Source organism: Dermacentor albipictus, chromosome 2 (assembly GCF_038994185.2).
Source record: "Dermacentor albipictus isolate Rhodes 1998 colony chromosome 2, USDA_Dalb.pri_finalv2, whole genome shotgun sequence".
Taxonomy (NCBI): domain Eukaryota; kingdom Metazoa; phylum Arthropoda; class Arachnida; order Ixodida; family Ixodidae; genus Dermacentor; species Dermacentor albipictus.
Genome location: NC_091822.1, coordinates 199,925,987 through 199,953,469, shown reverse-complemented (window position 1 = coordinate 199,953,469; position 27,483 = coordinate 199,925,987). Strand labels below are relative to the sequence as shown.

The following is a 27,483-nucleotide window of genomic DNA, read 5'->3' as shown; positions in this document are numbered from 1 at the left end:
CAACCCTTATAAAAGGTAGCTCAATTTGGCTATTAATAGCCCAATCTGGCGACCCTGCTAGTGCACCGAGGCGCGGAAAAGCAGAAGAAATAGAGAAAAGGGCGCGAGAAATACCACGTGACGGCGCTCAACTAATTGGGAGACGCAGACGTTCTCTCCTGCCCCGTCGCATGCTCCTCGCAGCAGCGGTTGAGGCGGCAAGATAAAGGCATGCCGCTACCTTTTAGTTTTCTCCTAGTTTTACCTCTAGTGCGGCTCTGGCGCGGCCGGTGTTGCGTGAGTAAAGAGGGGCTTTATGCGCGTGGACATCGCCGCGACGACACGGAACGTCCCCGTGTTGCGTGGCACGTCAATCACTCACTCTATGAAGCCTGGGCTATCGCGCGTTCCTTGTGAGCGCAAACTCTCGCCTGCATTCTAATTACGCCTCGGCAATCACCATAACGAAATGAATGTATTAAAAATGACTGAATATACTCGAAAGGAAAAACTTTGGCAGTACACTGTTTCGAACCTACGACACCATGCTCGTAAGTCGAGTGTCTTGCCCGCTGGGCTAAACCAGCGCCAGCTAGTTAGCAGGCCTGTGCACTCTGCTTTATGACATCGTGCTACTTGGACCGAAATTTCCATTGCCAAGCCCGGCGTGACGAAAGCGGTGACGTCAAAATCCCCACAGCTTATTGGCGAGGGTCTCCATTAGATTCTATGGCAATCGGGCGGCGTCGAGGATCGAAATGCAGCGGCCTGTCGGGGAGGCGTTGTCCGAGCGCCTCGGCGCGCTTGCTTGCCCGCGAGGAGTTCTCGTAACTCTACCGACCGCTCAGCGGCGTTCAGTTGGACATTAATGCTTCCGCATTAAGAAGAAGTGCTTAGGTGTCCTCGGATTTTATTTATTTATTTATTTATTTATTTATTTATTTATTTATTTATTTATTTATTTATTTATTTATTTATTCATTTATTTACAGCAACCTTGTACAACAGACCAGAACACATGTGAGCCCAAACTGACGGCAATTCAAATAAAATTTTTTTAGAGGATATGACTCCGACGTCAGTTTGCTGTTGTGCGGTCTTCATACATATCCTATCTGGCGCCGTGGATGAGCGCAGTGTTCGCCGAGTCCGCTTTCGTCAGTTTCAGGGATTGTGCTATGCGCGCACCGCGCCTCGTGTGGTTTCTTGCAAAACTGAATCAGAAATATCTGGTCTGCGCCTACGAGCGCACTCCAGTAACCTCGCCCTTCACATAAAGGGCTCGTTATATGGACGTCCAACGCTGGCGCATACACATTGTCGAAGGCGCCGAGGCAAAAATTCGCATATACACTATAACAAGATTAACCGAGCCTATATAACGTGCAATGCCGAAAGTGCTTCCTTTCCTCATACCCTTGCACCACGTACGCGTGAATAGCCGAGTATAGCAGTCACAGCGGCATAAATAAATGTCTCCGTCCCATAAGTGTGTAGCCCCTCTCCTTCTTCTCACAAATGGAGGAAGCAGGCTGACAGAACAAGTACATTTTCGCAGAGATGTAGCGCAACACCACCGAGGCCGACACAGCACTAGTTGATGCGGCCACCCTTCCGACAAAAAGAACGCGACAAGACGCGCGCTCTGATGGCCGCGGCATCACAGTCTCCCGAACGATGGCTCCGGCGAATCCGACAACGCAGCGCACACAGCCGCCACGGTTGTTCAGAGGTCTACGCTGCTGAGAACGAATTCGAGGCGGTCTCATAGCGATCGTGGCGTAATGTGAATATTATAAAGAACTTAATGCGCCTCAAAACACTGCAGATGATAAAAACTATTCAGGAGCCCTCGATGGCGGTATCTTTCCCATCGCATTGCGCAGTTCAGCGATGGGACCGCCGTCAATTATTAGTTATTAATTATTAATAACTAATAAGCTTAATTATTAGTTATAGGTGGGACAAGCTTTCACCATTATGACCTAAACAGGCGGATCACTCAGCATTTAATTACGTTCATTGGGATTTCACTTTCCAATTATTGCACATGCGTGGAAGAGGACAACGCGCTCCACTGCGGCAGCAGCTCTGTTCTCTGTGGTCGTCCGCCCTTTCAGTCACGTAGTCACCATGCCCCTTGGATTCTTGTGTTTATCTTTGCTAAAATGCCAAGTCTGCTAATTCCTTACGTTGTTTCCCGTTAATTCTGTTCCTATGGAGTAATTTACAATGACCGATTGGATAGCACACGGACTTTTAAATAACTCTCGTATGCATGAACATAAACACAATTCCACCACCAAAATACTTTTCAGACACAAGGAGAAAAAAATCAGTGCCTTTCCACTCTCCGAAGAAGGATGACAAACTTTGTATTGTGGGCCCCTTAGTGGCGAACGGCACCTCCGCCGCGGGTCGGCTCGACATTGCACTATCTTCGGGATTGGCCAACGTATGGGGAGTTTTGTCTCTACACACGGACAAAATCCTGGGGGAACTAGCCCTTAACAACTGCGCTGTAAAAGAAGGCTATGCAGTTTCTCCAATCATTTATTCACGCTCCTTACCAGTATAGTCCTTGACCAGACACCGCCACCAGGCAGCCCTCAGTCTGCGTCAAATAAATTAGTGCAGTAACCAAAATCATTCACTGCGGAGCTGACGGACAAGAAACCGGACAAGAAATGGTTCACTCAGTTTGTGCTAGAAGAACTTGGTTTGAAGTTCCACACCAATCTAAGTCACTCGACTGCTCAACAGCGGTCGAGTATAGATTTAACTTTGGCCAAGATTTTGCCTAATGCTGTAACCGAACCAATCAGTGTATATCGCAGTAATAACAAAACTATCGTCACTACCATCAGGAAATGATGAAAATAAATACATGTACCGTTGTCTAACCCTATGTGATGTGCTGCAGCTTCGCTGGTCATCCGCCTTCACAGAGTGGAATGGCTCCTCAATTTCTTTCTTTTTTTTTCGGGCAAGTTTTCGAGAACATTCTACCGATGAATTTCATTCAATATGAAAAACAAGATGAAGAAATGTGGAGTAAGTAGTTACTGTGTAAAATTAAGCGTGTAGGATCGCCACTATACACCCTGCGTGCAATGCACGAGAGGTTACTGCACACTTCATCTGCAATTGCAACCTCGTTGCACTCCAAAGTAACGTCATAATGACCGCACTAGACGCACTCAGCGATTCAAACGCTATACTCGAAGCCCATGGCGGCCAGCACTTCTTGCGCCACCGGTGGGTGCGGGGAACATTGGTGTCCCCAGCGGCCGAGAATTGCAGTACAGGATGAGGGCGATAGCGTTCGCGATGCATGGAGAGCGCATTTGGACCTCCAGCGATCATCCAGCGCTCACCAGTGGTACAAAAGAAAAAAAAATTGGCTGGGGCTTAGCTAAGTTAGGTCTGGATATCTCGAAGCGAAAAGGTTTGGTGATGCTTATGGTTTACCTTATGGTTATGGACAACATGGCCACTATTAGTACATGACCGGGCTAGTTGGAGAAGTATGGAAGAGGCTTTTGCCCTGCAGTGGGCGTAACCAGGCTGCTGCTGCTGCTGCTGATGATGATGATGATGCTTTATGATTTAGCTTATGGTTATGCTTTATGATTTAGTTTATGGTTATGCTTACGGTCTCACTTATCGATATGCTTTGGTTAGCTTATGGTTATACTATACGTGTGCCTTGTGTAGTTATGATAATTGCTTATCAATGATATATACCATAAGTTATGCAGGATTATTAAACTTCTTTATTCATCATTGTTGGGCACAATTGTCTTGCGATTTCTGTACAGCCATAAACACAGCTCTCTGTATCGGTAGTATCACTCTCTTCTCCTTCCATGTTGAATGCGCACGCCTATTCCGCGGCAAGCGGTTATATAGACGGCCTCCGCGCTAAACATGCGCTTGCGGCGAACGTCAAACGATAACGCATAGCGCGCGGCAGTGGCCATCTGCGCCGACTCCGAACACGCTTACGGAGCCAATTCCGACTCCGAACACGCTTACGATGACGCATAGCGCGCGGCAGTGGCCACCTGCGCCGACTCCGAACACGCCTACGGAGCCAATTCCGACATACGCCGGCTCGCGCGAAGCGCGGTGTTGACTAGCGTAGTGACGCTTTTCGCTTCAAAACTTGGGAGACGCTTCACCCTTTAAGAGTATGACGTAATAGCATTGCAGGGCCCCTGACTGCTTCTCACACTTTCTGGCAACTGCAGCTTACGCCACCAATGTTTACCGATAAAAGCTTGCGGCGAACGCTATGCACGAAGGCGAGCTTTCTCGCTCTTTTTTCTTTCCCACGCACAGCCGGCGCTGCCGCGGGTCTCCGTTACCGACATCAGGTGCAACGCTGTGGAGGCTAGAAATATTTTTTGCAGTGGCTACGTGCCCACTGAGAAACAGTTTGATGTTCTTGATCACAATCGTGCGAAACTGTTCTATAAAGACTCTCAGTATTGAATGAAAACCGTTTTAATACTTCGAAACAAAGAAACTGTGGTATGCGGTTATCTAATGCGTTGTTCTAGATCAATTTGTTTTTAATTGCGTTTCTTTTCGGGTTTTTTATTGGCAGCCCGCCCCGGCAGCCTCACGTGCACGCTCGCGCGAGCATACGCCTTTGGCGTGCAGCAGGCATGGGCGGAACGCGCAGAGTGGTACATTTTCGTCACCGAACTTCCTGCGTAGCTTCCACAGCGTTGCACCTATATAATGTCTGAAACGGAGTACAGACGCGCAGCGCGCGCTGTGTTTGGCGTTTCGCTCACGGTCAACTCGCGCTCATCGCCGCCGACGCCGTGTTCACTGCGCAACGGGAGCCTTAAAGCTACCGCTTTGGAAGTGCCAGCCGTCGTGCGGACCCTTATCGTGTTTCGAACGCTGAGTACTGTACCTGGGGCTTCGCAACTCGAGTTTCGAGGTACAACACGTACTTGCATGCACCGTACTTACAACACGTCTACAACACGTCTGCATGCACCGTTTACGGCTGCATGCACACAATTAGGTACGTACGGTTTGAGAAACGATTCATGCCGTGGTACGAGTTCTGTTCAGTGTGCAGCCCGTGTAGTAGATTGTGGCGCTTCTGTCGGACGCGTCTGCAGTGCTCGAATGGCGCAATTTCGCATTGCGCGAGGCCTTTTCCAGTGAAAACGTGTCCAGCTTCGTTCAGTGCTCTTTACTTGCAAATAAGGACAGCGTACCTCGGCAACACCGAGGAACGCTTTACTTAAACCGATTCCCACAGTGCGTGGGACCCGTATATTTTTTTCTTTTGAAACGCGATGCGGTTGAAAGTTCGATGCTTTCTTGGTGCTGCCAGATTATCGCTTTCGGTTTCTCCGCGAGCAATCGGCCCCGCGAGTCCCTGACCTCCTGTCGGGCGACGAACACTGCGGCCAGCTATCCGCATGCAGCGTCGTACTTTGCGGGGATATCGCCCGGTGCAGGCATGCATCTCCGAAAGCGACAACAGGCGATGCTAATCACCCTGTGCTGCTTTACAGCTGCCGAAGTTGGGTATTCACGCCCGTCTCGAATGCCTCCAGCCTAGAAGCACGTCTTTTCTTGCCGTTATTGTTTGCCCTGGTGGGGAAGATAAGTTTCGTTCAAGGCAGATTTACCCTGCAAGCGAGTCGCTAAAAACCGGTACCAGGGGACGTATTCTGCGACGATCACTTCGGCGATACTATCGCCTTCACGCGACGTAGGGCTCAACAAGCCAATGAGCTCATCCGATTTTGCTCAACCGACCAATCAGCGTGCCTGACGTCGATACTATCGCCGAAAGTGATCGTCGCACAATACGTCCCCAGGTTTCTTAACGAACCCTTAAGGCTTTAATAATGTTTCATAATATTCGTCGTGCATTACAACAGGCAAATCAGCACGATGGGTATGAGCACCATACCACAGCATACCTAACATACCTAATGAACGTATAAACGAGAAGAAAATGGCTTAACAGAGGGGCCCGATATTTATTAGTCATGTCATAAGCCAACACTGACACCCAGGGCAACATAGGAGAAATTACTTATGCTTAATAAATGAAATAAAGAAACGATAAATTAATGGAAACGAAAGTGGATGAAAAAACAACTTTGTCGCAGGTGGGGAACGATGCCACAACCTTCGCATTTCGCTTGCGGCAGGAAGGATATTTCACATTCGCCCCCAAGGTCCGTGAGTGGTGGCGCTGGCTAACACTCCCAGGGTTCTACTAGGAAAACATAAATACCCGAGAAAGTAGGTGGGGAAAGGGCGCTGCGGTAGCTCAATTGGTAGAGCATCGCACGCGAAATGCGAAGGTTGTGCGATCGTTCCCCACCTGCGGCAAGTTGTTTTTTCATCCACTTTCAAAATTTCCATTAATTTATAGTTTCTTTATTTAATTTATTAAGCACAAGTAATTTCCCCTATGTTGTCCTTGGTGTCAGTGTTTGTTGGCTTCTTATCATATGACTAATGAAAGTATAGTCACTCCGTGGCATGCTTATCCATGATTACAAAGACGGCGCCGAACAAAACAACACACGAAGAAGGGGAACACGAGACAGCACGTAGGCGCACTAACAACTGAGTGTTTTATTTCTTGACATAGTAATATATAGCTGCTGTCAAGTAGCTGCTGTTAGTGCGCCTACGTGCTGTCTCGTGTTCCCCTTCTTCGTGCGTTGTTTTGTTCGGCGCGGTCTTTGTAATCATGCTTAACCAACTAGCCCACCAGCACATGCTCAGATGCTTATCCAACTTTTGGGGCAGTGTGCTTTCTGCGGAAATCATTGCATGTATGCGATACGTTGGTTGTCTGTCATATGGCAGCATGCGAGACAAAGTGGAAACTGCTAGGATTTAGCCTGGCAGCGTCCGCTCTGCGATGCGTTGACGCATTCGGTCGGCTACAGCGGCGGCGTCCTTGGCGCGAGGCGATGGAGCGGAGCTCCCGCTCGATTCGTTTCTACCGGCCAATCAGTGGGCGGCGAACTGCTGCAGATAAGCTACAGTTTGTTCCCGAGCCTCGGATAAGGTTTCCGCGGCAAAGTAGCCTTTTTTCGGCTTCCGACGCACGCGAAGGACGCCGACGGCGCGTCATTTCACGCCTGTCGCTTTCTTTTTTTGTTTATCTCTTCTGGCCAGATGCCCACCAGGAAAAGGCCAATGGACACGCGAAGACCGCCCTCGACTCGTTTGCCTGCTTTACTGCACGCGCCTCTGCCGCCAACGTTGCGCGAGCTGTTATCGCGCTCGCTGCCGCGAAACGAGAAGGAATCAAGCCGAGAGGAATGAGGACGACTGCTCGCAAGGACGCGGCGTGTCCCCCTCTCCGTTTTACCGTTACTTGTAGAGACGCGACCCTGGAGAGGCGCGCAGTCCGTTAGTCGGAATGGGCGTCGGATCCTCCGACTGCCCGACGAGTGCGTAATGGCCGTGCGAGATGCACACCCGAGTCATTACGCCGATTGGGGTGCCAAATATTGCGGCGGGCACACAGCGCTCGCAGGACGTGCTGCCCATGCTTCACGTGCGCGCAATGCGAGGGCGTGAGCAGGCTTCGTTCAGAACTTCGCGTGCATTAAATCAAGGCAGAGAAAGAAACTGCAAGAACTCGAGCGTTTAATAAAACATCCGGTGGAGCCCATCGCATATGTCAGCGCTAATGCGGCCCACAAAGTCGTTTACGATGAGGAGTGGGCGCAGTTGGGTGCCCTATCGATGATGATGATGATTTGTTGGCACGCCCTTTGAAAGGGAGCAGGGACAAATAAGGTTTTAATTTAATCAGGTGTGCTATACATGTTTCTTTTTGTTTCATTCATCATTTTTGCATAGATCTCCATAATCTTTTTTTTTTTTTTCTCAGAACTTCTCTACCTACCTTGTATCTGGAACGGATCCGGTCGTATCAATTTCTTCCCTGCTGTTTCTCTACCAACACTCTAAGCTTCTCTTGCTTATCTCGGCTGCCGACCGGTTGATGCTTTCGTGCACTTTAAATCCAAGCGCTTCTGGAAGTGTCCGTCACCTTCGGGTCTTGCTGGGGGAAAACCCTTGGCATTCCGCTAGGATGTGTTGAATGCTCTCCGCATTTTTGCTGAAGCATACACATGCCTCATCCTGTTGCGAATATTTACTCCGGTTTGTTTTCGTCCATAGGCAACAAGCTCGAGCATCAAATAGCAAGACACTGCTCTTTATGTTATCGCACAGATTTTCTCTTCCAATTTCTTTCTTCTCAATCTACATGGTTTTGTTTGTTTCCATTCTCTGCATCGAATTCGCTGTCTATGTTTCTCCCACGTTCATACTGGTTACGAAACCGTCAAACTTTTAAAAGTTGACTGCGGCGGGAGATAAACAAGATGAGAAAAGTGCCTGCGATTGATCGTGAGATAGTCTAAATTGCTGTCTATTTATGCAAGGCTGGAGGTTATCGCTTCGCCTCAGCAATAGTCGCACACCTGCCGAAGAACGTACAGGGAGACCAGGGACATTTATGAGGTGATCCCTTCCTTTCATGTAAGGGAGAGCGCGGCAAGCATGTGATAGTACTCAGTGGCCCTGTGTAAATATAATTTGCAATGCGTCAACTTCGCTGACGAATGCCATCACTGGACCTGTTTTAAAAAGGGAATCTCTTCCAAGGAGCAGCGCAGGATGTAGCGGAGCACGCTCGTTATAAATTCGGGGAAAATATTTCTCTCTGTGAGTGAGTGAGTGAGTGAGTGAGTGAGTGAGTGAGTGAGTGAGTGAGTGAGTGAGTGAGTGAGTGAGTGAGTGAGTGAGTGAGTGAGTGAGTGAGTGAGTGAGTGAGCGAGCGAGCGAGCGAGTGAGTGAGTGAGCGAGCGAGTGAGCGAGTGAGCGAGCGAGTGAGCGAGTGAGTGAGTGAGTGAGCGAGTGAGTGAGCGAGTGAGCGAGTGAGCGAGCGAGTGAGCGAGTGAGTGAGTGAGCGAGTGAGTGAGCGAGTGAGCGAGTGAGCGAGTGAGTGAGTGAGTGAGTGACCTTGACCTCATCCGTGCAAGAATTGGTTCCCAACTTTCCCTGCGTGCTTGACGTCGTGTGCGCGGCCGTTTTGATTTCATTTGTCTAAAATTTGTCAGGTTTTCTGTCGTTGGTGAACGACGCAAAAGACCCCAAGCTTTATTTTGATTTTTCCGCGCATGTTACACGCGTCATTCCACCAAGGGATTCGTTTCGTGGTTGTGTAACCGTGCGTTTGCTGTATACAGTTTATCGCTACATCAATTATTACAGCATAACAAATGACACCGCATTATCCATACTTAGGTTATTAAGAGAATTTCGAGATACGTATGTAAGTTCCCGATATCATTCCCAGTAAGCACCCTCTAGCTTCCACCGAGGCCGATAAGGATTATGTCCCAATTGTTCTGCCGTATTTAAAACGATCAGATAGTGATGAATTCTATACGGATTTTTGGTCACTCACCATTAGAAATGCGGTGGGAGTGAAGGAGTCTATTACAAGAAACGTATTGTGTCTGGTGCTGTAGAAGGTAGGCTCCTTCTTATTGAAGAGGTAGGTACCTGTCGACAGTAGGAAATTTTCAATGAGGCGTCCTCATGCATCACACTGTGAGTCGCCCGATCTCGGCCAATCAGAATCGTCTAACCACTCGCAAAATCCCTCTCCCGACGTTGCACCGTACTCCGCCTCCATGTTGCACAATCGCCCCCGCCTACGAGGCATTATCATCATCACCACCACCATCATCATCATCATCATCAACAACAGCAGCAGCAGCAGCAGCAGCAGCAGCAGCCCATTTCACGTCCACTGCAGGACGAAGACATCTCCCTGCGATCTCCAATTACCCCTGTCCTGCGCCAACCGATTCCAACTATAGCGCCCGCGACTTTCCTAATTTCATCGCCCCACCTTGTCTTCTGCCGTCCTCGACTGCGCTTCCCTTCTCTTGGTACTCATTCTGTAACCCTAATGGTCCAACAGTTATCTAACCTGCGCATTACATGACCTGCCCAGCTCCATTTTTTTTTTCTCTTAATGTCAATTAGTATATCGGCTATACCCGTTTTCTCTCTGATCCAAACTGCCCTCTTTCTGTCTCTTAACGTTATGCCTAGCATTGTTCATTCCATAGCTCTTTCCTTAACTTGTTCTCAAGCTTCTTTATCAGCCTCCAAGTCTTTGCCCATATGTCAGCACCGGTAACCACGCGGCAATTTGGGCAATTCAAGTCGACGCAGTTCCCACGGTAGTCCTCGACCTTGGCCCCTTTCATCAATTAGTGTCGGTCAGCTTGCAGCGACCCTTCACGTTGGTTACCGCGTCTAAAGAATCCGGCGGTCATTATCGCCTTGAGTGGAGCTCCTTTGTCGACCCGTCAGCGGTCGGCGACAGGGCTGCGTCGACGTGTGGACGGGCACTGATGGAGAGGGGGTGCCTTGTGGGAGGCACCTAAGGAATGCCCTTTGCCATTTTGAGACGTAAAACGGGTTAAACACAATCATACACATCGCATTTAGTTGCACAGCATCTTTTAAACGCTTCATTAAAGCATTTAGTGGCTATAGTGTTGGGCTGCTAATCATGAAGTCGCCGGATCGAATCCTGGCCACGGCGGCCGTATTTCGATGAGGGTGGAATGCGAAAACACCCACGTACTTTGGTATAGGTGCACGTTGAAGAACCCCTGGAGGTGCAAATTATTCCGGAGTCCCCCACTATGGCGTGCCTCGATAATCAAATCGTGGTTTTGGCACGTAAAACCCCATAATTTAATTTATTTCATTAAAGCATGAATGCGTAAGCGTACCATCTCTGGCACTCACCAATAAAGAAGTGTTGTGCAGTCAACCAAAAAATTTTACGGAACACGAGATCTGAGAAAAATCTTAATATCTGCGCAGCCTTACGACGCAGCCTAGTATTCGCATTTACAGCCCTTACCGGTACATGTGAACACCATTGTGATATTCGGTTTTGCTGACTATTCTTACAGGCTGCCCAGAAATTGAACGTTTTCTGCGATCCCGTGGTCCGTAAGTTTTTGTGGTTGACTTTACCTTGAGGAGAGCTTTGTCATCAGTGATTTGTAACGGCGTGTTGTGGGCGCTTATCCGCTTCGTTGCGCTTTTGGTTATCTCATTTGTGGCACTTCCGTCTGTACGTCTGCGCACTTATCCGAGCGTCTGGTGGCCCCTTTGCATGTTATCCGAATAAAATTTTGACAGTTGAAGCCTAGCGCTCTGTCCTGTGAAAACTTTTCTTTCCGTTAGCTTTGTTCGCGCTAGCAACTATGCTACGACAATTATGAACATCTTCGCGGCAGGGCACGCGGCTGGGTTCCGCCAGGCGGGCAATTCATTACATGGCGCACGACGCAGTGCAAGCTGCTGAACACGGCGATGAGCGTTGCTTAGACGTCTGCCACGAGGCAACCTCCCTTTTCATCAGCGCCTATCCAGAAGCCGACGCAGCGTTGAGTCCGACTGTCGATGGGTCAACAAAAGACTCCTGTACCTGAACCTGAAAACCTGAACTAATTGATGAAAAGGGACAACGTCGAATGCTGCCATGGGAACGGCTGCGACCTCGGATTCCTAGATTGCTACGCGCTTAGGCGATATGAGGGGCTAAGGCGCAACATCGGAGGTGGAGTTCGGCGGAGCGGTGCGATATCATGGGCGGGATATTGCGACCGATTCGACCATTGTGATTGGACGCGATACAGTCATCCGATACGTTGTTCCAGTCATCTAGGGAAGACGACGGGATTAAAAGTGAAGACTTGAGGTGCAGAGTGTTGGCTGACGCGTCCTGATGCGAACTCAGACGTTTAATATGTTCCTACATGGAGTGGGCTTCCGTGTCTGGAGCCAGTGTAAATAACGTAAAATAAATCCTTGTTCCTTCATTCCTACTGCCGGGCGTACTCGTTAATGGGCTTGGTGGATTGCTGGACCAAGCGCCACCTCGACCCGCGACAGAGCGCGTGGCAAATCGGGCAGCATGCCTTGACGCGTGCCTCAACTTGCGTTCTCTATCGAAACACATGAACGACGTGCCGCGCGATGTGAACATCAACAGAGGCGACATAATTTGCCTGACGGAGACATGGATGAGATCGGATGACAGGAGAGAGAGAGCACGGGATACTCGTTCGCGTGCGCCGCTCAGCGACCCAACAACGTTGCTGCCGGCGTCGCCATGTATGCGAAGCCAGGACTATACGACCCGTCCAGCTCGGGGGACTGCTTCGGTGCAGACGGAGGGACGCGCGCTGTGCAGTTCATTGAAATGGGACTCGTGGCGCCGCATCTGTCTCAAACGGCAGCGTTCGTGTGCAGGAATCTGCCTTCGGCTCTACGCCGCCGCACCTGCTAGTCATGGGAGACTTCATCCAGGAGGTGCACGTTCAGCGCAGCAGCACTAAACTCAGCGACGTAACTCAGGGAGATAAGGAATGCTCTCGCATTTACAGACCATAAGAATCGCTTTGGTGCCCCCATAGATTTTTTTGTGCGTGTGTGCTGCCGTGACAGCTCCATAGCAGAAGTGTGGAACAGTTGTTCCTGCCATGCGAATGCTGTTCGGCCAAGAAGGTTTCAGAGCTCCCCTAACATTCGTACCATGTCTTCGCATGCTGCTGCGCAGTCTACGAGACTGCCACCGCATCGCCAACCACGGAAGCCAAATACTGAGTGCGGTCACACGGCAACCTTCGGCTTTCGTCTTCGACTCGCTGCCCCTTAGCTGCGACTGCTGTCGAAGGCTCCGTGAGGTAGATACGGGTGGGCAGAGTAAATTTACAAACATTGAACGTCGCTGCAGCCAAAGCACCGGCTTGTATTCCCCGTCCCGTTGTTTATTTACGTGGTTCCACTAGGTGCAAATATGCGCTATTGCTTTGGGACGCGTTGCGAAGAGCTCTGAAGAAAGCCTTCAAATTGAATTAGCATACTATTAGATATTTGATTACACTCCACAACGGTGACGTGCCACTTGACGTGTTTCCTTTCTTTTTTCCCTAATTAGACTACACAGTTTATGAAAAACGAGCATGCTGGACCGCAATTCTGAGCCTGTTGTTCCTTCTGAATTTCAGCTTAGTCAAATGATTGTACACTTGAAGGGCATGTACAACCTAAGAATTTTCAACCAGACTGACACCGTGCACATGTTGATCAGAACTGTCGTTGCTGCTCTTTTAGATGAAAAAACGCTTGCATTTTTCTGTGCTGCAAGATATGCACATCAATCTTTCTGGGTCCTTTTGTAGTCGCCGGAGTGTGATGTGTTGGCCACGGCTTTCAAGTTCTCGCATACAGCGTTGCACTTGATACAATTAATACCAAACATAAAAAGGAAGGAGCCAAATAGGACCCAGTGGCTAAGGTATACGGTTATTGCGCCTGGGGGCCGTGGTTCGGATCTTACCGCTGGACAATTTTTTTTTATTGAAGTTACAATGTGCGTCACGATGACGTCACGTGATGTAATCGTGACGTCCTCCCTATACGCCCATATTCTCTCTGGATGTCTGTGAGGCGAGAAAGTTAACGCACAATCTGATGGAATGGTTACGTTTGTGGACCGCGGATGTCTCAACTTCTGTATCCCTTTTGTTGCGTTGGCCGTACATGTAAATTTAATGCTTCTACCCCCTTTTTGTCACAGTGGCGCATACCCATTCTGGAAGATTAGCAAAGAGCGGGCACACACCTAATGGCGCATATCAAATGGCTAAATCATTGAAAATGTAGTAAATAAAAAAACTCCTCAATATAATGTGTTATTCCATTAACAGGTCGGTGTGCTTTAGAGACGCCAATGAGTTGACATTATGCGTTCAGGCTCTATGTGAGAATTTTTTATTATTACTTACGTAGACCAGAGGTGCACACGATCACAGGGTATATATTAGCCCGTGTGCTTGTACTTGAACAGTATATTGAATTGAGCTAGTTGATCATAACACATATCGTAACCACTTGACCATGCCAGAGACGCGTGCTTGCATTCGTATCAAATATAAGCTTCGTATATATATCCACAAATATATGCGACGGGACACCGATTACCCGCGCCAAACCAGGGGGGGGGGTCATGGGCAATGAAAGCTTCCGTATATCCTAGATCACTGTTGCCTGGCCTTTGCCCCTGCGAAAACTTTTCGCACAAGAACTCTCACGTGAATAAGCGCCTTCGTTCCGTGCACCTGCTCGTTGCGCCTCTAGACACCTGTGTTCGCGCGTAACGCGACGGCGCGTTTAGCACTGTTGAAGAAGCACTGATACACACATGAAATTCGCCACATACTTAGCAATAACAAGTAATGATGTAGGCCTCAAAGAAATTCGAAGCAACGCGGCCGTTCGTCGTTGCAGCGTAGTTCCTAGCCGCGAACCTGGAAGGAATATTCCGGCGGCCGTTAATTATACGACACCTGTTTTGCAGATTGGCACACGCAGGGTGGCAGCCATGACGACCGGGCTCCTGGAGAAGAAAGGTCCCAGCTCGGCGCCCGGCCAGCAGCAGCAGCCACAGAGCCAGCCGCCCTCGAATCCTTACCAGGACACCTTCCGCAGCTGGGTAGTGGGCGTGGCGTGTGCCTGGAACTTTTTCTGGCTCACGCTGGTGAACCGCTCTAGTGGCATCCTGTTCGTCGCCATCTTGGATGTGTTCAACGTGAGCCGTCAGGAGGCCGCGTGGTCCTTCAGCCTCATGGACACGATGGCCAGCTTTACTAGTGAGCATCCAGACGTCACACTCAAGATCAAATGCTGAAATAACCGCTGTTTCTGCAAACAATAATACAAATTTATGGAAAGGATACCTGAGCAAAAAGCTGATTTAAGGCAGCTTCACTAAGCCCAGGCAACTGTGATTTATTTATTTATTTATTTATTTATTTATTTATTTATTTATTTATTTATTTATTTATTTATTTATTTAAACTGTCCTTACAGGCATCGTATGAGGCATTGGGTGAGGGGGCCGTTACAGAAGGATTGAAAGAGTATATAGGGCATATAACAAAACATAATAGACATACAGTATTAATAGACAGTGGGAAAATGTATACACATCTTATAAAAGGCTTTCTTCTAATGTACACATTAGAAGAAAGAAAAACGATACAGTTGTTTCGATAAAAAATCTAAGAAAAATGTAACCACTCCAGTACAAATACTAAACAATACTGAAAAATACAAGAATAATAAGCGAAATAATGAGCTCATAAACAAGAAAGAACATAACTGGAAAACTGAAGAAAATTATGCACTTTATTGAAGTTAGGCGCTGGAATATGAACTGATGAGCTGGCGGAAGTTATCGGGATTAGATTCGGAGACGATGAAATCAGGAAGACCGTTCCACAATCGAATGGCACGAGGAAGCGCCGACCAATTGAATGCATGAGTGTTCCCGTAGGTGTGCGTGAAGCTGAGACGATTATATAATCTACGAGATGTGCAAGGTGCGACTTGAAGCCGTAAAGAATATTTTCTAACCGTATGAACGTACTTGTGAAATAATGATATGAGCGCAAAATTACGTCGAATACTTAGTGGCTGAAGTGAAATATCAAGTTTTATTTGTTAGATGCTGGAATAGTAGGTGTAGTTACGTGAGATAAACCTGGCGGCCCTATTTTGAACTGAGTCTAGTAAGCTGATTAGGTTGTTATGATGCGGTGACCAGATTGGAGAGGCAAATTCGAGTTGGCGGCGAACAAACTTCTTATAAGCTAGCTTGCGGATGTTGGAGGGCGAATTACGTAGGTTTCGGCGTAAGTATCCCAGTGATATTGAAGCATTAGCACATATAGTAGTAACGTGATGGGTCCAAGAAAGGCTTGGTATGAGATTGATGCCTAAGTATTTGTAGAAAGTAGCTGTACAAATTGCCTTATTATTTACGTTATATTGGAAATCGGAGATTGAGTGTTTACGAGTGAAAGACATTACTTTGCATTTAGATTATTTAAGAGTCATTAACCAAGTGTTACACCAATCCAAAATAAGCTGAAGGTCGTTTTGAAGAATGAGGTGGTCATCGGGGCCGGTTATAGGGCGGTAAATAATGCAGTCGTATGTGAATATTCGCACTCAGGATGCTAAGCTATTACGAGGATCGTTAATGTATATTAAGAATAGTCGCAGCCCAAGAACGCTACCTTGTGGCACGCCGGAAGGGACATAGGAAAGGGGCGAAGAAAGATTGGCACACGCTCTCTGGAATGGACAGTCAGTATTGTCGGTTTATCGGTCTTTCTTTTTTTCGTCTTTTATTCCTTCTTTTTTTATTATTTGCTTTAGGCCATCTATGCTTGGTACTTGTTTGCCTGTAAAGACTGTCAATAATAAGCAGTTTCAAGTTAGCGTCTAACTGTGTGAATGTGTGTGCAATAGGCCTCTATCCGGCCTATCGTTCTCTCCTGAATTTCTTGAACCAAGCGGACTGTTTTCACGCTACACTCCAGGGCCACGCGATGTCTTGCAAGGCAGATGACCGATGATCACAACTTAATACAACGACAGAAAAAATAATATGGAAAATTTATTCCCAATATTATTTTTCGAGCCACGCGACACGCGGTAAATCCAATCTTTGTGAAAATCCAAAGCACCCCGATACGGTTGATTGAGAATGTTACTAATCCATTATTATCATTTGTGGGGAGGCTCTTGGTAAAAAGGAGCATCCTAAAATTTATTACCGAAGAGCCAGATGATATGGGAGAGGGGAAGAAAGGGGAAGAAAGGGGGATGGGGATACAAGCTCGCCGAAGCTTCATAACGACCTGAGTGGTAGTGTGAAATCACCAGAGATTCGTTTCACGAACAATCGCCAAATGTATCCGGTTGAATACAAGAGAAGTCACTTTGTACAAGGCAAGTACAACGTATGATTCGGTAGTTTGCGTTTCGAGGCCATAAACAACGCCGTAAACATACGAGCGCCTTGAATGAAGCGCAGCTGGTTGTCCATGAAGCAAACCCCCATTCTCGGTGAAAAAGAGGCGAATAACAGTCGTCGTCGCCTGATCCCCTCTTATGCACCACTCGATGCACGGGGCAATTTCAGAACGATGGATGTCCGGCCAACAGAGCACTTCACAGCAGACGAATAAGCACGATGTGGCGCTCTTATATTCTGCATGTATTTTGCATATATCTTCTTTAAAGCCCGGAAAACGACTCTGCATAAAGAACAACGCACAATTTGTTCCAAACAAATGCATCCAGTGTCTACAAACGTAGCCTCTAACTTTCGAAAAACAGCCAAGCCTTAAAACTACTAATAAGGAATTAGCTTTTTTTTCACGTAATCGGACGATAGCAAAACGTTATTAGAATCTCCGAAATTGGTCAATGTTGTGCACACTGTGCATAACCCTCACCCTCTTCAACTGTACATATCAGGTGCGCGTCTTCCGCCCTCTGGAAGGTTTCATGATAAAACGTCTGCCTCAGAAGTGGACCGTTTCTTTTCGTCCACCCATGACCTACCGTCTTATTCTAAGATTTAGGAAAGGTCTACCTGATGCACACGATGTAAGATCTGACACAAAACCTAAATATAAACAAGCAGTGCTAAAAAACAACATGGTTCAAACTGCAAAGACCGAAAATCAGATGGCATAACTTGCAACGGAAAGACCCAGGGGTGGGTAGTACTTTATACAAGATGGTAATGAATAAATGGAAAAGGAAACATCCACCCAAACGTAGCTAAGTGCTACAAAGGAAACCCATACGGGTTCCTCAAAAGAAAAGCTTTGCAGTTGAAGAAGAATTCGTCCTGGTCCGGGACTCGAGCCCAGCACCACCGCCCTTCCGGGGCAGCCGCTCTACCATCTGAGCTAACTAGGCGGCTAGCAGATGGCAGGCGAAGTCGAATTTATCAACAACTCAGAAGCAGAGGCAAGAGTTTGACGTAATAACTCTGCGGAAACCCGCAAGGTGGAGAGCGCAAATTAACAAAGGGAAAATGAGACATCCACCCAAACGTAGCTAAGTGCTACAAAGGAAACCCATACGGGTTCCTCGAAAGAAAGGCTTCGCAGTTGAAGAAAAATTCGTCCTGGTCCGAATTTTTCTTTAACTGCGAAGCCTTTCTTTCGAGAAGCCGTATGGGTTTCCTTTGTAGCACTTAGCCACGTTTGGGTGGATGTTTCATTTTCCCTTTGTTAATTTGCGCTCTCCACCTTGCAGGTTTCCGCAGAGTTATTACGTCAAGATGGTAACGAATTCTAAACTGGTACTGGCGAAAAAGAAATTGTTGAGAAAGTCACGTCATGGTACCTATTAGATTGCGGCATCACGGTACTTGTGACACGAATAATAAGTCTGCATATGTTTATTGCGACTATATATGTGACGTTTAGACCTATTCTGATGCACTGTAAACGACGGCGAGAAGGAGATGGTGTACGTTCCCTATTTGAAGTTTTGTACTCGTCATGCGAATATGTGATTAAAATTAAATTGTGGAATTTAACAGCCCGAAACTGCTCAAGGGGTTACAACAGACGCCGTCGTGGATCGCTGAATTTCGATTAACGCGAATCTAAATCTAAGTACACAAAGCTTTGTTTGTTTGTTTGTTTGTTTGTTTGTTTGTTTGTTTGTTTGTTTGTTTGTTTGTTTGTTTGTTTGTTTGTTTGTTTGTTTGTTTGTTTGTTTGTTTCGCCTCACCATGCAACCTGTCGTCGCATATCGCAAAAATCTGCTCAGCTTTCCTGGAAGAAACATGGACTTTATATCTGGACATTTCCTACCGAGTTGTTTCGTGTTTGCTTCCTAAAGCTGACATCACCAAACGCGACATAAGATACACGTCCTCTGTTGACTATACGATGCCTTAAAGAGCCCCTCACCAGGCCTCATAGGAAATTTTGGTTACACGCTGGGAGTTGTTACGTGCCCTCTATAAGGAGCGCTCTACCGCAATAATTTTTTTTCAAGTTTGTTCATAAATAGCCTAGATTGAAATATTTCAAGTGCTGCGAACGCATCATTTCAAAAGGGGAGCGTCACCGCCAAGAAGAAGAAGAAACTTTAATAAAGAATAGTCCGGCAGTGCTTGCTGTGGTGGCCTCAGGTGACGGCTCGAAGTCCTTGGACTCGAGCGGCATCTTCGGCTTGCCGGACGGCCCAGAGCTGGTCTGCCAGCTCTGAACTTCTGATAGCCGCCTCCCAGCGGCGGCGACGCCTACGGAGAAGGTCCCCGGCGGCTCCCGCATCCGGGGCGGCGTCGGGAAGAAGCGAGCTCGAGCCTTCTCCCACCCTGGCAACGGCCGCGATTATGGACGCGTCGCCAACGGAGCTGGTCTGATTACCGTTGTTGCCGGCACACCCCCAGAGCATGTGTCGCAGCGTTGCTCTCTGTCCGCATGTTTTACACGCGTCTGTTGAATATAAACGCGGATAGCAGTGGTGTAAGATAGCGGGGCTAGGGTAGGTGTGTGTTTGGGGCAAGCGTAACGTTACGGCCTCGTTCCTGTTCAATTTGTCGTGCGGTGGCGGGAATGTGCGTCTTTCGAGTCTGTAGTGTTGGGTGAGGTCTCTGAACGTGGTTAGGCGATCGCCCCACGCCCAGTGTGCTTCTTGTTGTGTTTCTGTTGTAGTGTCCCGATCCGGCAGGTCCGATGCCCCGCTCTCGGGGGCGGAGGCGGCCACATAATCAGCGGCGGCTCGGCGTGTGAGACCACGAGCCGTGGCGTGGGCCGCCTCGTTGCGCGCGAGCGGAACATCGGTATGTGCCGGGGTCCAGAGGAGGAAGACCGCAGAATTTTGGCGTTGCGAGGGCGACGACGAGTCGCCGTCGTCAGAAATTTGGAGTATGCGGGCCGCTTCCCGCGAGACACGACCGCGCGCGAAGCCGCGGATTGCCGCCTGCGAGTCGCTGATCACGATCGCAGCGTTCGGCACCGCGACGAGTCCGTCACCGCCAACATCACGGCGTAAGAAGCACATATGTATTCTTGCACCGTGGCCAACATAGACACGATCTGCCCTTGCCCACGTCTAGCCTCCGCAAACGATATGCGTTCACTCTCTGCGCTGCTCTTGATGTAACCACTGTGAGCGTATGTTCACGCCACACATGCATCACAGATGCCGTTGTGACGTACTTGTAACATACAGTGTACTAGAAATATTGCTTGCACCGCTGCTGTCGATGGCACACGGTTCTGTAGCTTAGAACAACGTTGCAAGAGATGTTGTCGCGTGGTTCACACGCGTTTGTTGTTTCCGCGTGTTGTCAAGCTAAGATAGAAAGCGCAGGGAAAGCGTTGACGTACTGTTAATGTCTGGTTGACACCAACACATTCGGTGTAGGCCAAGTTCTGCCACACCGCTCCGAGTGACATGCTGCCGTTCTGCTCTTCGCAGTCATCGTGTGCAGCGTGGTGTACAAGGTGGTGGACACGCGAGAGCTGTCCATCATCGGATCGCTCACGGTGTCCGGCGCCTGCATGCTCTGCTTCCTGGTCTTTCGGGTCCAGGTAATTACAGTCGTTCTGGGAACCATCATAGGTTGGTCACAATTCTTCTTCTTTGTAGATGCTCTCCTCTGTGTTCGCTTCCGCGTAAGCACGTGTCTGCCTCTCTCGCTCTAGTTTTGCGCGTGACGTGCACATTCGAAGGTCGCTCGGGAAGATTCCGAGCAGATTTGAAAGCTCTTGCAGACCGGAGACAAGTCACCTCTGTGCGCCAGTCCACTTGTGCAGCTTTAAAAATTACTTGCAATATGACGAAACTTTTCTCCTCAGCTTTCTCTTGTCTACGGCATTGTTCAGCTGCCCTCATAAAAATGTCGTTTTTCAGAAACGCGCGCCCGCATAGAAGCCCTTTGGAAATGGTAGGACGAGGAAAAGGTGGACGCGGAGGAGAACCACGAATTCAGAGCCGCAGTGACTCGCCGTATTTCGTGTAAGATCGGTCGTGTGGTGGGGCGAAATGGAAAATGCGGCAGGCTGCGGGCGAACAATTATTTCGGCTTAACAGGATTCGCCTTCTACCTAGGTTGATTTCACGTCTTTCATAATGGCATCTTTTGGAAAACCAAGAGTTCTCTTCTGAACTTCAGTTAAATGGGAAGCGAAGAAATGATACCCGAGTGTGCCTGTTCACACAATAGTTTCGAAGATGTGATGATAACCTTGGGGTATAATTCTCGTAAAAGGAAAGAAACATACATATGTCATTATAAAAATTACTACGAGTTATCGCATCGGTAAATGGTAGCTTAGCTTCCGATTATTCGCCTGTCACTCAAATGACACACACCCAGCGTGCAAGTACACCACCTCACGATGTTATTAATACAGTTCGGTCATTTGGCCAGTATTTAGCGAGAAAACAGAGAACACAGTTGTGCGATTTGTATTATTGGCATAGTATGTCAGCGCAGAACACCAGCTTCAAAATACTCGACGCTGACTGTGGCTACTAAACGGTGCATAAATGAGCAAGCTGTAGGTCCTGTCCCTAATAACCGGATCTCCGCAAGAGCGCTATTTCTGCGATAACCGGTTGAGTGATTTGTCGCATTTCTTGTTTTGCTATGAATTACATAGTTGCAGAGGCGGAACTTAGAAAATAACAGCTTCGTGCAGTATAAAAGACAAAACAGAAGATAACATTCTCGTGCACAGTATTACGAGAGGATTACATTTTTCTTTCTATACATGGTTTTCTTCTGATTATTTTTTTCTCCACAGACAAAACGTTTACTTTTTAAGCTCCAACCTACAAAATCTTAACTTCCTTGTTTCCGTATACATGTAATTTACCCACACGATTGATGGCCAATCCCCCACTGGGGATATGTGCCACAGCCACTCAGGACGACAACAACAACAACAACAACAGTGAAGTTCTGTGTAGAACGCCAGAGTTTTGCTCACTTAAAACGCTCTGCAATCACATGTAGGTCCAAAAATCCAAAACTTCGGTATTGTATAAGAATAGCAATGCCGTAAGCCTCCCGTTGTAAGGATATGAAACGCTACGTTTCTAGGTAAATACTAAATAAAGGACGCACATGGCGAAAGTCGAGCCAGTAACACTTTCCACCTTTGACGGTCCCCGTACCTTTCTAAATGCAGCAAAAACTTAATTCCTGCCAATATATTGCTGAATAACAGGTCCTTCCAAATATATCTAGATGTGAAGAATAGTCTCCCCCTGCAATTATTGTGTTGGAAAGCTGCAATAGGATTCGTTCTACAGCCCTGCCGTATGCTCTTCCTTTTTTCTGTCTTTCCCATTTGCAAGTGCTGCAACTGAGCAATGCTGAAGACATGCCCACATGAGGAGCTTTTCATCCGTCAGCAGGCGCCACAGCGAAGTTGAGGAGCGGCTCTCCGGTGCCCACTCTACCAATTTTATCATCCCTTTTGTTAACTACTACGTGTGGTTATTGGGCATACTGACACCGGCCTGACGCGTGAAAAACTCTGCACGGGGCTTTACAGGGAACATGTAAAGCAGTTTAGTGGTGTGGTTTGCTGGACCAGATGGTTCATGGTGAACGTGTAGGAGGCTCCAGCAAGTATGGACGTGAGCACAAGTAAAAGGAACGGACAGGACAATGTGTGTTTGTAAAACGGTGGCGTCACTCGGCGGGGGGAGGGGAAGGGGCTATGCGCGGACCACTGCGGGTGCAGCGCGAGCTGTTCGGCGGCTGTCGCCATTGGAGCCTTTGTTTTCGTCGTAGCCGCTAAACGTTCGCGCCGGGAGCTGCAGCTGAATGGGCCGATGCAGACTGAAGCAAAGAAGTAGCTCGCGGAACCGCGTGCGTGGTGTCAGCTTTGCAGATGTGGCGCGAGAGGTAATGGCGCCAGCAGCGTCATATGACAAGTTCTCTATGTGATCATGTTACATTAAGCACTCCTCTGGACTATAAGCATTGTTTGGATGTGCAGGGTATTGCTTACTTTATGTCACTTTAATGTATAGCATTTTACCTGCTAAGTGTGGCCTCACTTTGCGGTGTCTAGAGGCACACTTACGAGAAAGCTTACAAAAGAAATGTGACATGTCCAATTGCCGCTATATTGTCCTTTTTTTTTTACAGAATGCCGAATTACAGGAACAAATAGGAGCGTGCCCTTTTAATTTATTTCACATTCACTGTACAAAATGTGCGTTAAGACACTGGAGGGCAGTGGACGCGCACAGCAGCCGCACCCGGGACGCCGAGTGATGCTCACTGGTTGTGAATGCCCAGCAAAGGGCTGGAAACGCGCTGCTTCAGAGTGTAAATAAACGAACGGCGGCAGTGACGCTGCCATCGCAAGGAGAGCTTCGTATAGCAAAACATTTTGACCCGAAAGTTGATGGGCGATGCCCTCACTGTGGGGAAGTCTCCGATAACTTTCACATGGTGTGGGCGTGTCAGATGAATCCGTCCCTTCCCCCCAATCCTTCGCCCACTAGAGAGGCATGGGAGGCAGCCCTACTCAATTGCTCGGCGCTGTAGTCCCAAAGGGCTCTAGTCCAACGGGTGCGGGTAGCAGCTTCGTCCAGTGGGGTCCCAGACTAAGGACTCCACCTATGTAAAGGGCCATTTTTGGCCTGCAAACTCTTATCTATTCAATAAACGTTTTTCATCATCATCATCGCCGCGCATAGGACTTTGGCGTTACAAACAATTGCCCTTTCAAGCGCTTGCACGGTACACCACAAGCACATACAGTGAATTCATAGAGCACCCGTCCATACCGAATGGCTCAGAAATACAGCTGCGCGTCTTCTAGGGTGCGAAACATATCGGAGCCTAAATAATTCGTTTTTCGTCGCTCGATTCGCGCACATACACGCCGCAGCTGTGTCGCCTCTACAGTGCTGGCTGTCTTTACGAGAACGCCTCACTAGGCGCCTATCACTTCCAGCGATTGTTAGTGCAGTGCACAGCGAGCGCTGCAGAAGCGTCGAGCCGAGTGACCGCCGCATCGTGCGGAACGTTAAAACGGCGCGAAATTAAAGGCGACTAAAATTTTGAGCCTTCCTGCGTATTCTTTTCGTTTGACGCCATTTTTGTGAAGTACGATTAGCATCAGAGCGAGTTGTCTTTAGCCGGCAGAACTTAGTCCAACTGTGGCTCTCACTGAACAATAACCTCATCGCATCACGCCTTGAGCAAATCCCATAACGGTCGTAGTTAGATATATTACAGCAGGTGCTTGTGGATATACGAGACAAGTTCAAACGCTCTTCGTAAGTCGTAAGCTTTTCGCGATTTGGTCGCTCGTTCGGCTACGTATCGCTGCATGTAAAATCACTGCTCCCTAAGCACGAGGTCGCGGGATCGAATCTCGGCCATGGCGGCCGCATTTCGATGGGAGCGAAATGCGAAAACACCAGTGTACTTAATTTAGGTGTACGTTAAAGAACCCAGATGGTCCAAATAATTTGGGAACCCCCCTACGGCGTGCCGCATAATCAACGCGTGGTTTTGGCACGTAAAACCCCATAATTTAATTTTTTTATTGCGATAGCAAGTTTATTTATTTATTTATTTATTTATTTATTTATTTATTTATTTATTTATTCCTCAGATGCCCCTGGTGCGTGGTTTTACATGAGGGGTGGGTATTACATTTGTGCCAGGCCTTCGATGAATGAAGTGGCTAGGATTGGAGTAGCGTGCAGCGTCGCTGGGCAGACGATTGCAGTCGTTGGCTGTTCGAATGAAAAATGATTTGAGATGCGCAGTAGTGCGCGCAGGTGATGGATACACAGCTTGAGAATTACTGTTGCGGAGCGAAAGGCGGCGAGCAGGTACGATAATCGAGCGAACAAGAGACGAGTGGCAAAAGTTATGGTAGAGGGACAGGCACGCTATTTGTCTGCATGATTCAAGACTGGGAAGATTAACTCCATGTTTTAGTTCAGTAACGCTAGAATAGTAAGAATAATCTGAGAAAGCAAATCTAATAGCGCGGTTTTGGATGGATTCAGGAGCTTTTTGTAGGCTGATCTGATGCGGGTCCTAAACTGCGCATGCGTATTCCAGCTTGGGACGAACGAATGTTTGGTACGTTAGCAGTTTTACGTGAGAAGGGCTGAGCTCAACGTTACGCCGGACATAGCCAAGGACGCGGTTAGCTCCGTTTGTCATATTTGCTATATGATGCGACCAGCTGAGATCATCAAATACTGTGATGCCCAGGTACTTATTAAATGATGAGGCTGAAGATAATTCGGAGCCAAAAAATTGGAGGACGCTTAAGCTTCGCCTTCAAGAGTGGGACGCGACAGCGTTCCCGTCGACCCGCCAAGGGGTATAAGACAATGCGCTACGGCACAGCAATCACTTACGATGCGCCCCGCATCGGACTTAGCGCCCACCTATCACGTGGTGAGCGTCGAGCAACGCAGCGTTCGGCGCGGCAACGAAACGTGCGCCTGAGCGAACGAAACGAACCAAAGAACTCGGTGTCTCGGAGGGGAAACGATCTACGCCAGCCAAACGTCGTGATCGGCACGGGCAGAGAGATAGATAGTAATCTAAACCGGGAGCACGGCGAAGCGTCGTCAGGGGAGAGGGAGTCCCGCGACGCGCCTGGCAGCGGTCCCAATGCGCGCGCGGCGCGCCTCCTGTCGGGGCAGCGCCGTACATTGAGAGGAGGGGGTCTTCTGTGTTTGCCGCAAGATGGCTCTGCGTGTGCGGAAAGCGCAGAAGAAATGCAGCGGAAACGCACTTCGCAACTCGTGTAATTGTGACTTCTGTACGTTACATGTTCATAATTACCGATATACACCGCAGTATAACTTTCCACGGCTCGTTTCGAAGGCAACACCGCATTCACTAGAGGCGCGTTTGCACCGCTTGAAAGCATCGAACTCGTGGCTGAGTGGTAGCGTCTCCGTCTCACACTCCGGAGTCCCGGGTTCGATTCCCACCGGGCCAATCTTGGAAGTTGCTTTTTATTTATGAAGCGCCTGCCGTGATTTATCGCTCACGGTCAACGCCGCCGACGCCGACACCCGACACCGACGCCGACGACACCGGCTTTTCTGCGACACGAGCTCCTTAACGCTATCGCGTTAAAACGACGTACTTATATGCTTCGTAGGAAGCTCGGTGGTGGAAGGAGATCTGCGAAGTTTTCTTGAGATTTAAAGACATTAACTAAGTTTTACACCGGTTTTCAACCATTTGTAAATCATTTTGAAGGGAAATGTTATCATGGGAACTATGGATAGGACGGTAGATGGCACAATCGTCTGAGAAAAGGCGAATACAGGAGGAGATGTTAGTCGGTAGGTCATTGTTGAAAATAAGAAAAAGTAATGGTCCGAGGACGGCGTCTTGAGGAACTCCGGATATAACAGGTGCTAACGAGGAAGTAGGCCCATTAGTGCAGACAAACTGTTTTCTGTTTGTGAGGAAGTCACACAACCAGTCGAAAAAAGAGGGGTTAATATTTAGGTGAGAGAGCTTAAGGAATAGCCGTTTGTGTGGCACCTTGTCAAAGGCTTTCTCGAAGTCCACGAACAGGGCATCTATGGGAATATTGTGATCGATGCTTGAAATGATGTCATGAATAAATTATACAAGTTGGGTCTCACAGGATAAACCTTTCTGAAATCCATGCTGCTGCGGTTGAAAGAAGCCAACCGAGGTTAGAAGCTTGGTTATATGGGAATAAATGACCTGTTCCATTAATTTTGAGGGCACACTCGTTAATGAAATGGGTCGATAGCTGTTACGTGATGAAGTAGTACGTTTCATTGTAACTGAGATAATCTTTCCCACCTTCCAGTCTTGTGGCACCATTTCTAATGACAAGCACTGTTGAAAAATATGAGAAAGGATGACGCTTGTATAATGTTTGGTATTCTTTAATACCTTAGAGTTAATACTATCGATGCCTGCAAAAGATGACAACTTAAGATTGCCAGTTAATTTGCTGATACTATGAGGGCTGAATAGTGTGCCGGGCATAGTAGGGTAAATAAATTCTGGAAACTCTGGAATTCTAGAAAATCGGGCAGTTCATCATTGAGTTCGAGGGTAAATACAGAAGAAAAAGTGTCATTGAGTACATCAGAGTCCTCTGTTTCAGGAAGAGGGTTATTGTGATGGTCGCATAATGAGACAGATTTATGAGGGCCTGGTTTTATTTTTTTCCAGAATTGCTTTGGATTACTCCGCGTAATTTTTATGATTTGAAATGTTTTTCTTTCTTTTTTCTTTTTTTTTCTCTCTTTCTTTTTTTTCCCATTGCACTTCTGTTTGCTGGCATACTGTCTAAGCCAACTTGTCATTGTTTCTTTTTTTTTCGCTTATGTATTTGTTTTTCCGGTTCTAAATCAGTGCCTGTGCCTTCTGCTGCTGCCCTCAGACCGGGTTTAAGGCCCGTCAAGTTGCTGCGAGCAACTTTTTCCTTAAATCCCCCATAAATTGTACGTTTATGGAAATAAAGGCATTTGTTTGTTTGTTTACATGGTAGG

General features: G+C 47.9%; 1 protein-coding gene across 3 annotated transcripts in view; it reads left to right on the top strand.

Annotated features, from left to right (window-relative positions):
• Positions 1-27,483, top strand: part of LOC135904544 (monocarboxylate transporter 12-B-like) — a 65,832-nt gene that overhangs the window by 23,893 nt on the left and 14,456 nt on the right. For 2 of the 3 annotated variants that reach the window (XM_065435363.1, XM_065435364.1), the window contains exons 2-3: positions 14,462-14,753; positions 20,410-20,553. In XM_065435363.1, coding sequence (XP_065291435.1) covers positions 14,486-14,753; positions 20,410-20,553 — 412 coding nt within the window. In that variant the 5' untranslated portion in view covers positions 14,462-14,485. The remainder of the gene's footprint in view (positions 1-14,461; positions 14,754-20,409; positions 20,554-27,483) is intronic. The other variant, XM_065435365.1, reaches the window with a different exon arrangement.